General features: G+C 35.1%; 1 protein-coding gene across 1 annotated transcript; it reads right to left on the reverse strand.

Annotated features, from left to right (window-relative positions):
• Nucleotides 1-409: 409 nt before the first annotated feature.
• SARAF (store-operated calcium entry associated regulatory factor) lies at nucleotides 410-16,494 on the reverse strand. The gene is made up of 6 exons (XM_016136127.2): nucleotides 16,231-16,494; nucleotides 8,283-8,461; nucleotides 6,466-6,880; nucleotides 4,533-4,662; nucleotides 3,755-3,894; nucleotides 410-1,993 (listed from the first exon to the last, which is right to left on the reverse strand). The coding sequence occupies exons 1-6, from the start codon at nucleotides 16,331-16,333 to the stop codon at nucleotides 1,968-1,970; spliced, it is 993 nt and encodes a 330-aa protein (XP_015991613.2). The 5' UTR covers nucleotides 16,334-16,494; the 3' UTR covers nucleotides 410-1,967.

Raw genomic sequence — 16,494 nt, forward strand, 5'->3', positions numbered from 1 at the left:
CCCATCCCAGCGTCCAAAAGTTCTATTGAACCCTCATGTAAGTAAAACTGTAAAGCTAGTTTTTAGCTCCCTTTCACCTCTACTTTCTCCTTTTTATGTTCTTTCTCAACAAGGCACACCAAACTCCCAGTTGAAATAACCCACTTTCCTTAGGATCCAATCCCCATTGTGGGCCATCAACTTCCTAATGGGGCCCAGTTCCACTGTCTTTTACACTCCGAGTCTAATATTTTGGAGGTGATACCTCAGAATCATTTCCATAAATAAGGAAATGTAAACATACAACAGATAAAGAAGGAACACTGTAGTGGGAGTGGGGTAAGTAGGTCTTAAGTCCTACACACTCAGCTTCTCTCCCTCCGTTCCCTCCAAGTAGCCTCTGAAAGAGCCTCAAAGAACACGGCCAGGATTCCTGAGAGCAGTCTGAAAACTGCCAATTTAATCAACCTTATATTCTCATTAATTTTGCATAATTCCAATGACCTGCATTAATGTGTTCAAAAACAGAAATCTGAACAGTGTTTTAACATCAAACATGCAGATCAATACAATCAGCCCAATCTATAGTTTTAAATTAACATTCTTTTTTACTTTGTTTTCCATGTAAAACACACTCAATGCAAGATTATCAACTCCTATAATAAAAATAAATAAATAAAACCAAAATAAGCAAATAGGGGAAAAGGAAATAAACTGATTTTCTTTTATTCCATATCTTTTCACTAAGGAGAAATGGGGTACAGATTTAGTGCAAAAATGTGTTTCCTCTATGACATAAAATGTCTACAAGTTTTACTGAAGAGGGATAGTTCTATTTATAGCACCCTTCCGACTACTCCCTAAATCACATTTTAAAATCTACATTAAGTGTGTTTTTCAATGATTCCTAAAAGGTAAAAATGAGGCCCTTGGATGACAGAGCTTAACTAAAAGATTATACAACCCTTGAAGATTAGGAGGTTTGGAGATTTCATTACTCTTTTTAAAAAGAAATTTTTTTGGCAGATGCTTCCTCCAACATCATTTCTAGATTATTTTTTTGAAAACATTTACCAAATGACTGGTAGCTGAGGCAAGATTACCATGGGGAATTACTGCTTAGGGAAACAGAACTTCTGCATGAATTTCTTTTCCTTTGGGGAAAAAAAGGTTAAAAAGTAACATCAATTTGTGTCAAAGTGTGTAGAAAGAATAAGAATAAAATCCCTTGGGGTTTTTTTTTTTTTTTTCCATCGTTTTAATGCAAGACTGAAAAAGACTGCTACAATATTTGAGATTCCAGAGAACTGCATGTTTTTGCTATTAAAAGACCTTTGTTGAAGCATCTGAATTTACCTCTTAAGAAATGTAAATGGGGATTTCAAGAATTTTTGTTAGCACACAATCATTCACAACTTTCTAGATATTTATTTTTTCTACCTTTTCCGTAAAAAGGTAATTCCCTCTTCTAGAACCCCACCACCACTGAAGGATTCAAAGCTCCTGAGTTCAAAAGTGATCAAACCCACAGGTTAGTATAATTAGTAGTCCAAAGCTAATTCTTAAATGTTTGAAGAACACCAAATACCAAATAGATTATTATTGTTTCTATGAGGTAACAGCTCATCAACTAAAATCAGATTGAAATTTTCTGTACTCAGTGTCTATTGGTCATTCATAATGCTTTTCATGGCATCACAGGTTTTAGAAATTAAGCAACACATTTTCAGCATTCTATAGTAATTATCACTTTCAAAAACTGTAATAAACATCTACATGTCACACTAAGATACAATTTTCTACATAAGCATTTTTTCATATTATCAACTCTTATTAGTCTCCAATAATAGAATACAAAAAGCTATATAGGACACAACAGAACTTTTGACTTTCCCCCAGCTGTTAGCAGGTAGCACGTTTTTTTTAAGAGAAAGTGATGAACAATCAGAAAATTTGCGTTCGATGTTTGACTTCAACTTTTTGCCTTCTTATCGTCTTCTGGTACCACCATATCCTAAATGAAAAGAGTAAAATTGATATTAGTTTTTAAAAATGCACTAGAATTGCTTATAAAATTACAATAGTAATACATTTTACTGTTAGCAAATGAATGAGGCATGAGGGAAGGAGAGAATGAGCACTCTGGTGAAACTGGGCTATGCAGGACACAGTGTATTGCTTCCCCACAACAGCCCTTACCCATCATCCAACCATCAAGTCTACTAATTCACATATGCTTGAAGCAAATAACTGTTAGTGAGGAAACTAAAGATGTGTTCTATGGTGGGGCCAGTGTGGTACAGGCAATGAGCAAAGTCTAAACCAAAAAAAAGCAGGGAGGCCAATGGAGCCTAAGTCACGTCCTACTATACCACCTCTCACAACTCCAGAAGTAACCTGAGGCACACACAGGTGCACGTCCTAACATAAAGGTTACAAATGACAGTGTTCCCATCTGGAAAGTATTTTTTTTTCTTCAGATTTTTCTTTAGGTTATTTGGTAGTGTCATGATTTTCTTTCTGTAAGTCCTATACATTTCTAGTTGATATTTATGGTTTTTTTACAATTTTTGTTTCCACTGAGAATGAATTTTCATTTGTCATGTTGTGTCCTATGTAAGTTATATTTTTATATATTCTCCCAATCACTACACCTCACCTTTTCTCCCCAAAAGTAACCGCTATTGTAGCATATACCAGCATAGATTAGTTTTATTTATTTTTAAACATGTATATTTATAAAATATAAATGTTGTAGTTATATTGCATATATTCTTTTGTCTGGTGTGTTGCTATTTGGTGGACTTATCCACATTATTGCACATTACTGTTTACTCTTTTTCACTGTTGCGTAGTATTCCATGGCATAAATATAACTCAAGTTTCTCACACATCTACTGCTGATGGATATTCATTCCTGTTGGAGACTATTATGAATAGGGATGCTATGAACACTCTTGTAGTTACCTTTTGGTGTAGAAGCATATGCACAGCTATACATCTGAGAGTGAAACTGCTGGGTCTTGGGTATGCTTATGTTCAATTTTAGTAAGTAATACCAAACAGTTTTTCAAAGCAGTTGTGTCAATTTATATTCAGACCATCACTACAAGAATTCTACTCTTACATTTCGAAACATGTAAGTATATTATATCATTAAGATATAATCATTATTCTATAATTTCCCCCTGCTAAAGACAAACTCAGTCCACAGCAGTGTATTACTGTCTCATTACCCACTACCTCCCATTCCCTGTTAATTAGCTAGATGTTTAACTCCAAATAGTCGTTTTTTAGTAACATTTGTTTTTTTGCAAAATGTCCTCTTAACAACAACAAACATTACAATCAAATTTTTGACAACTATTTAAAGTACGGCTCAACACACTTTTTTTAGAGTTTTACTGAATTTAAAAAGTTCAAACTTCTACCTAGAAAAATCTATTTTAGAACTTAAGGGATCCATAGGTATTATAGAATTAAACGTACATAGAAACCAACGTCCAGGAAGGTTTTAGTTAAAACCTTGGTTAGTGATAGAAGTGAGTCTAAACCAAATCCTTGTTTGATTTTTTTAAAGAATATTCAGAAGTGAGATAAAATAATAATTTCAAGTTATATTTTAATCTCATTTAATTCTGTTATTAATATTTCTTATGAGAATACCAAATAAAACCACAATTGCTAAATATATAGTTAATCATCTTCTCAAGTTCCAAAACTATTTCTATATTTTACTGCTATGTAATAGAAACTTCTGTATCTTTGCTCTTACCTGATGCTGTTCTCGTTCTCGTCTCTGAGTTTGAACATGCCGAATAGCTACCTGAGCCTCCACGAAATGGTGAGTTCCACATGCTGGAGTATGACGGATAAGATGGGTAGTTCCATGAGTCTGAAAAGGGTGTTGCTGCTCTATAAAGATATAAGTGTGTCAAGGATTTTTCTTGTGCCTTTAATTTTTAAATACCTTCCTATTCTAAAACTATCAAGAAAAAGAAGTCCTTATCAAGTGTTTTTTCTTCAATATTCTGATATATTAGAGTTAACATGAAATAAATACTATCTTATATCTCTGATATTGTTATGGCCATTGCCATGGGAAAAGATAGTGATAAGGACAAAAGTCTTTTTCTGTATTTGCACTCGAATAAAATCTAAATTAAACTACCAATAATATCAAAGATATTCCAAAATCTGGCTCTAAGTTTTTCCAGCCTTGCTTCTATCATTCTCCTACCAAAGCAGACTGCTAACCATTCTCCAAAGGTTGTGTTCTTTCTTGCCTTCTCATTTTCTCAGACATCAAATAGTCTTTTTCCTATCTCATATTATCTATAAGGATGACACAGGAGTAAACATAATAAAAAAAAAACACGCAATATTGATCAAAGCACATAACGTATAACTTCTTCATTCCCAGAGAATCTAATTTAATAGGGTAATGTCATTGTAATTTTTTTCCTTAACAAATCCAGCCAAACTGTAAACAAAACAAAGAACTCTGAAGAAAAGTTGAATTAAAGACCAAGTAAGATAAATGCAAAGCCTACCTATTGCTGCCAAACAAATATCCTAATATTCCTCCAGTTCCCAAGCCAGTCCAGAATCCTGGTCCTGAACTTTCATATCCTTGTTGTCCTGTGAAAGCACTGCCAAAACCAGAAGTTGCACCATACGGTCCTAGAAATAAAAATGATTTATTGTATATCCTCATTTAAACAAAATAGCCTACACAACCAAAGATAATATATTTCAATCATTTCATCCGTACTATTTAAAAATAGTTTTCAACGTATAAACAAGTTGTATTAAAAAAATCTAACTAAGGCGCACTTTTCCCAAAGATATAAAACAAGAGGGATTTTTGTATGACGGGGGGATCGTCCTAAAAGGGCACATTTGCTGTCTAAGATCAGCTAGTAGGTGACATTCCCACTTATCAGTTACGTACTTTCTGCATTGTGAACATCTCTAAAAGCTTCAAGTGATAGCTATACTTGAGTGTCTAATGAAGGAATCCAAGTGGAGGTAGCCAGATATTTGTTTGTATCATTTGGGAAGTCAGGTCTTAAAGGGACCAAAAAAGTATCTTCTTCTCAGAGGAAGTTTTGTAAAATTCATGTATAATATACAGAAAGGAAAGTGTGCTAACCTTACATGTACAGCAAAATAAATGTGTACATATGTACACATGCATGTAACTATACACATCAATAAAACCATTTCTAGTACCTGGAAGCTCCCTCATGACAATTCTCAAATACCCACCCACATCAGAGATAAGCATTACTCTCTCGATTTCTCTCACCATACTTTAGTTTTATCCATCTTTGAACTCTACAGAATCACACAGTAGGTACTCTTTTATGTCTATGAGAGTCAACACCACTATTGTATATTTTAGGTTTTGGTTTTTTTTTTTTTTTTTTTTAACTGATGTGTGGTATTCCATTGTGTGAAATCACAATTTGTCTCATTCTAATGTTTAGGGACATTGTATTGCCAGTTTTTGGCTACTGTGAAGAAAACTGCTATGAACATTCTTGTGCATGTTTTTTTAATGTACATAGGCATGCACTTCTCTTAGATGTGTATCACAGAATAGGACTGTTGGGCCATAGGGCAGGCATTTGTTTAGTAGGTATTGACAGTTTCCAAAGCATTTTACCATTTTAACTCCTACCAAAAAGTTCCAGTTGACTACATCTTGCTATTACTTAGTACTCTTTTTAATGTTAGCCTTTACAGTGCTGTTTTAATCTTCATTTTCCTAAAGACTAATTTTGCTGAGCACCTTTTCATATTTTTATTGGATATTGGGATATCTTCTTTTACTATAAAATAGCAGTTCAAGATCTCTGTGCATTTTTAAAATTCAGTTGTCTGTCTTTTCTCAGATTTGTGGGAGTTTTTTATATGTTCTAGATACACATCCTTTACTGGCTGGCTATATGTTGGATATTTTCTCCAAATCTGTAGCTTGCCCTTTTCACTCTCTCAAGGTTGTCTTTTGAGGACTAGATGTTCTTAATTTAAATAAAGATTAATTTATCCCTCTTTTATGTCTGGTACCTTTTGTGTTCTAAGAAATTTTTGCCTATCCCAATGCCATGACAAATATTTTTCTACATTTTTATCTAGAAACTTAATTGTTTTACCTTTTATGTTGAAATCTATAATACTTATCAAATAAATTTTTGTGTATGATGTGAGAAAGAGTGCAAGGTAAATGCTCATTACCAAATCTAATCATGTTTTTCTAATTTAGATTATTTACGATTTAATCATGCATCCTTAAAATAGTAATCACAACTATCCTTGCAGAGAAACAGAATAGAAAAGGTAAAGAAGTTGAAAGTAAAAAATAAAATAAGAAGAAAATCTGCTTTGGTTTTCCAATGAAATCATTTTCTATTTCAGAAACTGCACGGCATTCATTTCTCACATCTACCCTACCTGTTGCCACTGCCTAGGCAAACATACCTGTGAACTCTGGCTTAAAGCCTGGAGGAGGTCCTGCTGAGTTGGTGAATCTCTGATGACGATGAGAATATGGAGGATACTCCGAATATGGTGGAGGAGAATCCTGACCATCACTAAGGAAAAACTTATAAACTCCAAAGGCAATAGCAAGTAGCACCACAATGGTAATCAATCCACTGATGCCGCCAGAATTTGAGGGGTAAAACTTATTATAATAATTAGAGAAAGAGTTAAAGCCATAGTTTTTTCCAGACTCTCTCAATTTCTTCAGGCCAAGGTCTGTGTAATCTAAGTCATATTCCAAGCCACAGGAACCTCTGAGTACATACTGGTCTTCAGAGGATGCATAGCCTTCACAGCTCACCACAGTTTTTCCAAATTTGTATGCAACATCTAAATCAGTCTTACATTCCCACTGTGAAGAAAAGTAGAAATAGGTTATTAGAACCAAAAGATTTTTTTCACTTAATATGTATCATTTGGACTACCTGTCATAAACCAGCAAAACTGATAAACAAAATTCAGGACAATGAGTATTTCTACACTGGGAGGAAGGCAGGCTAGGGGCCTCGAAGATCTTGGTAACATTAATGTCCTATTTCTTAAGCTATGTGGTGGGAACATGAGTGTTCATTTTATTACTATTCCTTATTGTTTACATATAGATGTAATAAATTATTTTGTACATATTAAATACTCCCTAATTTATAAATTTTAAGCAAATTTTCTAAATGTCAACTTTCTACCACTGTTTTCCAAGATGTTTTCTTTAAAAATAGAGGTTTTTAAATGTTAAGGCTCAAATACCAACATCATATATGAAGATCTGATTGCTATATATAGCATCAGAGACATCATATAATCTTCTGAGAAAAACTTTCCACACGAATTTTTAAAAACCATTGATTAACTTTTCCAGGGTCCAATCCTGTAAGTAATTCTCTTAAGTTTTTTAATAAGATATTTCAAAAACTGCGAAAAGAATCAATGCTGGCCTCAAACTTTCCACCTTAAAAAAAAAAAAAAACCCTAGGTTTAGTTTAAATTCTGTAATTATAGTCTAAGCTGAAGAAGTAATATGCTTAACAGCATTTAAAGAGACACAAGCTAAAGTAGATTTGAGTGGTTCTATTGCCTTTAAGTTTTTCTGTAGAAGGAAGACAAATTTCTTCTTTCCAACTTCAAATACACTATTTTATTTTTTTTATAACAGCTTTATTGAGATATAATTCATATACCATAAATTCACCCATTTCAATGGTTTTTAATATACTCGCAGAGTTGTACAACTATTACTACAATTTTAGGATAGTTTCATTGCGCCTAAAAGAAATCTCGTATCCATTACCAGTCACTCTCTATATCCCCCCAAATCTCCTAGCTCTAGGCAACCACCAATCTGTGTCTATGGATTTCCCTATTCTGGATATTTCATGTAAATGGAACCATATAATATGTGCTCCTAAGCAACTGGCTTTTTCCCGTTGGTATTAAAGCTTTGAGGAATGACAGAAAAATGACAACTAGAAATCTTCTAATCCCCCTCCCCCCAAGCATATGAAAAGTTATAAAAATGTACTAATGTCTTAGAAGAAAGTTGTGGTATAAAAATTACAATGAATATTTCCAGGCCTCAAAGTCAGATTGTTTCTTTTGGAGGATGTTTCTTCCAGAGAATGAATGACTGATATATATTTCTATGTTTTAGGTTAAGCTGAGATTTTCTATAGATTTCCCCAAACACTGAAAAATGCCCCAATAAACACTTTATTGAATAAAAATCCCATTTAGACTGTCACCAACATAATGAATATTACCTGTACATCATAACCATCCCAGCCTTTGTTCTGACACTGTATGACTTTTGGGGTATAAGAATCACATCCTGCTGTGCCTCCAACACATTTCAACTGTGGGACAGGATCCAGCCTACGGGAGGTGGTATAGCGGTCATGGTGGAGGGTGAGAGCTTTTATATCCCGCAACAATATTCTGTCTGAAACAGCAAAAACACAGGTGAAGACAGTAAATATCTTGTCAAACACAGAAAGTCATCCACTATTGTCATATGAAATACTTTTCAAAAGTACTTTTCTCATCTTCTGAGAATGATTAATAAAGAAAAGATGAAACAATCTCCCCAAAGCCACCCTAACGACATTCAGGCTTTTTGCCCCAAATTCAGGTGGTCACACCTTTAAGGCCTCCCATCACTTCAGGCTGGATGGCCCCAAAAACTGCTTCTATATCACAAGTTCTACATAATTTTTGTAAAATCAGAAAAATCCATTAACATGAAACATACTATTATACAACATTAATGGTTAACTAACAATGGCAAAAAATATACAGCGATGTTCCTGAAACATATTTAATGACTTCAATCCCTGTCAACAACAAGCAAATGGATTAATAAAATTTGGGTTCAATCATACAGTGGAATATTCTACAGCAGGCAAAATAAGTGAACTAGAACTCATGTATCAGACGAGAAATAGCAAAAATATTTTAAGTAAAAGGCAAGATACAGAATGTTTAGTGTGATAGCTTTACATAAACCTTGAAAACCAGCAAAAGAGTGCCACATATGAATGCCTATATGTATATATTATTATGACACTATGAAGACATGCACAGGAATGATTCCACACCAAATTCAGATGAGTATCTCTGAAGACAGATGAAGAGATGATACTATTTAGCTCTCTATCTCTAATGTTTTATTACTTTTTTTTTTTTGGCGGGGGGAGGCAGATTTCCTGCAAGTACTATAAAGTGTGAATAGTCGATAAAACTGTGAGGTGAATATATGGGCGTTCACTGTATACATGTTTAGACATTTCACAATTTTAAAGATTAAAAATATTTAAACTATTTTATAATTTTAAAATCATATTGACAAAAATGTTTTAAGTACAATAAGTCAAAACAAAGAAATTATGTCTGGCATTCACATATATAAATGAATTTTAAAGTGTTATTGGAAAATCAAGTCTTCCTACTATCTCCCTTGGATTATGATGAAAGATGCCTGTGGGCTGGTTCACTCAACATCCATTTCACAACTGGTATGCCTTCTTGCAAAGCTAAAAGATACTTAAAACCTCTTGGAGCTTCAGTTCCCAAACGAGGAACTCAAGTCAAGTCTGGAGAACAGAGCTTAAACTTAGACTATTCTGTGTTGTTCAGCTAGCAAGCAGTCATGGAGCTCTAGGTTTCCTGATGGTGTTCCACACCCCGTAAACAGCTTCACCAATGTCAAGAGGTTTGATGTGAGCTATCTACTTTTCACTGTTGCATGTAGCAGGCATCACTTTCTACCATTTTGTTAAGACCTAATTCCTTATATTCAACCTGTCAAATTAGCAAAATTGGCTGCCTCCCAAATTCCACTAAAGCTGTAATTAATGAACTGTTTTGATGATATGAATGAACAATGCCAAGTAAAAGAGAAACAGAGATGGCAACAGAATTTTGGAAGGTGAAAACAGATGGACCAGTAGTAGGTGACTAGACCTAAGTAAAAGCCAAATGCCAGGCCAGCAGGAGAGAAACTAAGAACCAACCTGACCTAAGAATCCCTAAAAGGAACAGGCAATGGCAGCTCTTGAATTGGAGATGCCTAAAATAACCACTACAAGATAAAAGCTACTTGAGAAGAAGCAACATCCCCAGATCCTCTCCCCAACTCTATACCGCAGCAACTGTCCCTTCACCCAGGAAAATGTCTAGAGACTTATTCTCTGAAGAGGATAAAACTGAAGGGTTCTGCACTAGGGGGTACCTCGCACAGTGGAGGGCATGGGTACAAAAACATACAGGGAATCCAAGTAACTGTATGTACTCTGAATGCTAAAAGCAGACCTCTTTCCCCACATGGCTCACAAAACGCTAGCAACCATTCCCTTGCCCTCTGAGAGAACGGAAGTCTATTTCTTTAGTAATCTAACCAATAAGAAATACTTAAATATATTATCAGGAGTCCCCCCCCCCCCAAAAAAAAACCCACCTAAGTACCCCTATAGTCACCAGGTCACCTCACAGTAAAGTTCAAAGTCCAAAAGCACAAACAACACATTGATAGCATCCATTAGTTTTTTGATTCCCGCCCTTAACCATGAGCAGAGCCAAGGATTACTAAAAATATGAGGGAAGCCCCTAACATGAAATACAGCAACCAGGATTTTAAAATCACACAACTTGGACGAAAGAAAGACCGTAGAGGGGAAGAAAACTTATTTTAAAATTCTAAAAGCTGATATTCTCAGAGATATAAAAGAAAACTATCTATAAAATGATCATTTTTAAAAGGAACACTCAGAGAATGAAACAAAACTCTTGGAAATGAAAGACAGGGCAACTGAAATAAAAGACTCAATAGAACTGTAAAAGGTAAAAACATCTAGGAAGTAGAGCAAAATGATGGAAAGTATGACAGGGAACAAAAGAAAATTATAGAACCAATTCAGGAAGTCCAAAAATCCAACAGGCACCCAGAAAGGAAGAGTAGAGAAATCAGATGGGACAAATTCAGTGATATAAGAAAAGTTCCCACAACTTAAGAATGTAAGCTGTCATACTAAAAGGACCCAATAAATATTTAGCCTTCAAAACATCCACACAAAGGTATATCACTGTGAAATCTTAGAACACTATAGACAATAACTGCCAACAAATTGTCAGATTTGAAAAAGAGAAAAACAGGTCATATATGAAAGATAAAAAATTAGAAAAGCTTCCAATATCTCAACAGGATAGAACAGGGGTCTGCAACTGCCCCCCTTCTACTCCAGGCCGTACAGGAGTTGAGCAGTGGGTGAGCACGCGAAGCTTTATCTGTTTTTGCAGCCGCTCTCCAGTGCTACCAGCATCACCACCTCAGCTCCACCTCAGATTATTAGCCATTAGATTCTCATAGGAGCCCCGGTCGGTCCCTGCTGGCAAAAAGGTTGGGGACCACTTGGCGATAGAAGAAAAAATTGGAGAAATGTCTTCAAAAACTCTAAAGGAAAAGTTTGGCTGGGTATAGAATTTTAGATTGTCACTCAAATTTTCAGGCGTATTGGTATGGTACCAAGTAACATTACACAGAGTGCTTTGTAGTCACAAATGTGACAAATTTAACTTCACGAGAAAGATAAAATCACTTTACTCCACCAATTTTGGTATCATTAATGGTAGAACAAATTGATATTATAATACCATCTGTGATGTAATCCCCAAAGGTATTTAATATGAATCTAATCAATTGTTTGATCTAATCTCGTTAACTTAAAATACATGGAAGGAAGGCCTTTTGAGCCACGCCTCTCTTGCTCAGGCCCACTTCATGTCTGGATGTGTACTTTCCCTACTAATAAAGCTTTCCTACTGCAAAAAAAATAAAAATAAAAAGTAAATAATAAATAAATAACATGGAAAAAAAAAAAAAAAAAAGCTAAAACACCACCAAGAGAAAATGGAATCCAGAAGGTATGACATTCTAAAGGAAAACTGGCCCAAACTCTTCAGCAAAAGAGTAGCATGAAAAAAGAAACTGTTCTACATTTAAAAGACTTAAAGGATAATTCAATTAAATGCAATGCATGGTCCTGGATTGGGTCCTGGTTTGAACAAACTAGCTTGGACATGTTAGGGAGAAGTGTGATTTCTGAATATAGAATGAGTAATTAGTTGATATTATGAAATTAAGATTAATTTTAAGTGTAATGTTTTTTTTACTACATGATGAAAAGTTCCTTTATAAAAAATAAATAAATACTGAAGGATTTAGGGGTGGCTTGTTATGATGCCTATGCTTTACATTATAATATTTCAACGCTAAAAAAAAAAAAGAGTTGAAAGAAAATCAAGAATATAGAAAGACTGATAACTTTCCACTAAAATTTAAAACACCTTTCTCAAATTCCTCTAGTAAACCAAATGAGTATTTGGCTTTTCCAGTATTTACATGGAGGTAGACAAGAAGAAGGTAGAGAATGGTTTCTGAGTAATCATCAGTCTGTCACACTTGGTACAAACAACAGGAAAAAAAGCATTTTATTTAGAGTTTTGGGATCTACAAAATCCAAGAGAATTTTCTAAAAGACAACTTTGTTATAGTAAGACAATTAGATAAAACAGCTAATTGTTTTATCAATTACCAAGTCAACAGCTTTCTCCATACCTGTAATATACCATCAGAAATGAAAAATGTAAAGCCTATTTCAAATTAGTGAAAAATTAAATACATACATAAAATATCTAGAAATAAACTTAAGGTCAAGGTGTGATCTTTATATATAAGAAAATATTTAAGACCTAATAAATTTAATGTACTTCCAACAAAGACCCCAGTTGGGTTCTGTTTTGTTTTGTTTGTAACTGGAAAGAAATTATGTGAAAGGCCCTATAGAAAAATTAATGTTTATAAATAGCCAATTTTTTTGAAAAAAGAACACATTGCTTTACCAGATAATAAAGCTTACTATAAAATTACTATAATCAAAATAGTATGGAGTTGGTACAGAAATAGACAAGGGAACTGTGAAACAAAAGTCTAGTAATAAATATTGAATTCGCAGATATATGTGGGAGTTCAATATAAAATAAAGTAGACTATTTAATTTAGTAGAAAAAGAATGCCTTCTTTAATAAATGACACTGGCATAACTGACTATCCAGTTAGAAGAAAATCTACCTAAAGCCATAAAAAACTTAATTCCACATGTGCTAAAAATCTAAAATTTCAACTATATTAAAATAAAATGTGCTATATTAAAACCAAACTACCTCCTCATAAATAAAACTATAACAATGAAATGTTCAATTATTTAAAAAGTCAGAAAGTATTATTAAACTAATTAACAGGGATAATTATAACTTGAATTTATTGCAGCAGGGTTGAGATAATGCAAAGAACACTGCAGTCATCTCTCATGCTTAAATGACTTTGGCCAAGTCACTTAAATGATCTGTATAAAAGTTTACTCACCTGTAAAATTAAGACAATAAATCAACTGAAAATTGGTTGAGAAGCTTAGAAATGATTACTAAAATTATCTAGCAGAATATTTGAAACTAAAATGGTAATAAAGTATGATATTTATTAAATATTACTAAGACTGTTTATGGAACTATATTCACATGGGATATTATTACCATAACCCTACAGTATCTTTCCCCAATACGACAGTGTTTCGAGAAAGGGCCTTTGGGAGGTGATTAGTTTTAGATGAGGTCAAGAAGATACAGTCCCCATGATGGGATTACTGCCCTTATAAGAAGAGGAGACCAGAGTGCTCTTCCCTCCCCCTTTTCCTCCCTCTCCCTCTTTTTCTGCTATGTGAAGACAATAACAAGAAGATGGCCATCTCCAAGCCAGGAGTAAGCCCTCGCCAAACACCCAATATACTGACACCTTGATATTACGCTTCCCAGCCTCCAGGATGTGAGAAATAAATGCTTGTTGTTGTTTAAGCCTCCCTAAGACCATGTTTCTAAGAACTAAATGCTTATACCCATATCCCACTAGTTACATCAATCAAGGGTCACATGAAGTTCCCTGAAGTCCTAACTCAAAAATTGAAATCCACCTGAAGTATCAAACTTGATAAACAAAACCAAACTCCCCCAAACCTGATTATCTCATAATCTTCCTATCTCGGGAAATGGTAACTCCACACTTCTGGTCACTCAGGTCTTCTCTCCCCGCCTAACCCTATATCGACTCCATCAGAATATCATGTCAGCTCCACCTTCAAATCAAGTGAGAAGCCAACCATTCTTACCAACTCCACTGCTCTCCCCTGGCCCAATCCATCACCACTCTTGGAACTTACTGTACCAGCAGCCTCTTCACTGGCCTCCAGGCATTTCCCCAACCCCCCATAATATGAACGAGTCTTTAAAATACAAGTTATAGGAGGTCATTTATGCTACCTCTCTCTTCAGGTTTCTGATCAAATAACACCTTAACAGTGACATCTTCCCTGACCAACATATATTTTGAAAGTTCCCACTTCTGTCTGCACTCCCTGTCCTCCTTATCCAGTTTTATTGTCCATACCACCATTCACAACATTTACGTAAATAGGCAAACATGCTATTTACCTATTTGTCTATTGTCTGTTTCTCAATAGATGTAAACTCCTTAGGGGACAAAATACTCGATTTTGTTCACTGCTATATTCCCAACATGCAGAAGAGTGACTTAAATACAAAAACTAATTCAATACAAAATTTTTAAAGTTTTAGGTAATCTCTTTCGAACTGGCACAAATTTTTTTCCCCACATAAATTACTCCTCTATGTTAGCTAAAGTAAATACATCCAAAATCAAACAAAAGACAAATTAGGAAGTTATTATTGCTTCACTAAAGGACTTGATAAAAGTTCACCCGATAAAATACTTTCATAAAACAATTAAAGTAAATGTAAGATAAGGCAGAATTTATAAAAGTCAGTTGCATCTACTCTGCAAATATTTTGGTGCTTTTTGTTCCAGAACAATAGTTTCATAGAGTACGCAAAGAGCTACCAGGAAGCTGTTCACCATTAATTTAAGTTTGGTTTTCTTTTTTTTTTATTCCCTGACTCTTCATCTGTAAACTTCATTTTTTCATTGAAGAACTTATTGAGGATTCAACTAATTCATGTTTCATTCCAGTTTTTAAGTTATAATTCTTATCAAAGTCTCCTATTTACACACAATTTTCTAAGGAATATACAAGAAAATGTACGTTTAAATCCAACTTTTTTTTTAGTAATAATAAAACATCCACATCAAATGGATTACTCAGTCGAAAACTTGCAAGTAGCACCTTCTCTCTCATTTCAGCATTTATGAAAAAAATAGTAAATTACAAAAATAAAGCTTAAGTTCAAAAACACAGGCATTGCCTATCACCAAATCACAAATACAATATTGGTACACTTTACATCTTTACTCTTAATATCTTTACTCTTCAGAACAAAAATTAAATTTGAATCGTTTAAGTCATTTTTTAATTCCAATTTAATAGTATGTGTCATTCATTAAATGGAAATCTGTATGTGATATATACATATACACATATTACAAGGAATATTATTGATCTCATAAAAAAAAAGGTTATAAAATAACCTTTTCCCTAAAAATCGCTTATCACGTCCCATCACAAAAAATAATACCAGTATTTTTTTAAGTTCTAGACCACGGTACGGTAAAAAATAAATAAATAAAATGAGAAAAGCTGGCGTAGCACAATGTACTTCACTGTAATAGTCAGAATAAAAACATGAGTTCTGCTTGCATAAATATATGATTCTGCTAACCTACCTACGAGATTTAATGCCCTGTCCACTAAGTGTGACACAGAGACTGCTGGTGTCAGGGCAAGTGCCAGCCATAGCAACAGGCAGCCATAACAACAGTCAGCGACGGTCATGACAACAAAGAGATGCGCTAGTGAATGTCGTGGGTGTCGAACTTTCCAGCCAGACTCTGGGTTGAGGGCCGTAGCCCAAGAAAGGTGAAAGTGGACAAACTCTGGGCGTCCAGGGAAAGGAGAAAGGAGATGTTAAGAATACTGAGTCATCCCGACCTGCCCACTCCCCAACAGTTCCCACTCTCCCGTAGGACGTCTGGGAAGAAGAAAGGCACCAAGCAGGGCACAGATGAATAATTACGGGAATGAAAAGGAATCAGGGCTGAAAGGCTCAAGGGACAGCGAACAGAAATGGTCGCCTGCGAAGCCTCTCAAGAGCAGGCTGAAGGCGGCAGAAAGAGGTAAGGACAGCACTCACCGGCGTCGTTCCAACCCAGGGTAGGGCTGGTGATCAGCAGAAGCAAAAGGAGGCCGAGGAGAAGACTGCGGCGGTCCGTTCCAGGCCCACAGGCCGCGGCCATGGCGCTCGGCTAAGATGGCGCGCCGCGGCCAGGTATTCGCAGGCCGGAGCCGGGGCTGCGGAAATCCGCGCGCTGCCGCTTTGCGACACAGCGAACTCCGACAGCTGAGCACAAAAAGTCTGTAACCACAGCCGCAGCCGCTACGAAGGTTACTGCGCGGG

This window comes from Rousettus aegyptiacus, unplaced genomic scaffold (assembly GCF_014176215.1).
Source record: "Rousettus aegyptiacus isolate mRouAeg1 unplaced genomic scaffold, mRouAeg1.p scaffold_m13_p_11, whole genome shotgun sequence".
Taxonomy (NCBI): domain Eukaryota; kingdom Metazoa; phylum Chordata; class Mammalia; order Chiroptera; family Pteropodidae; genus Rousettus; species Rousettus aegyptiacus.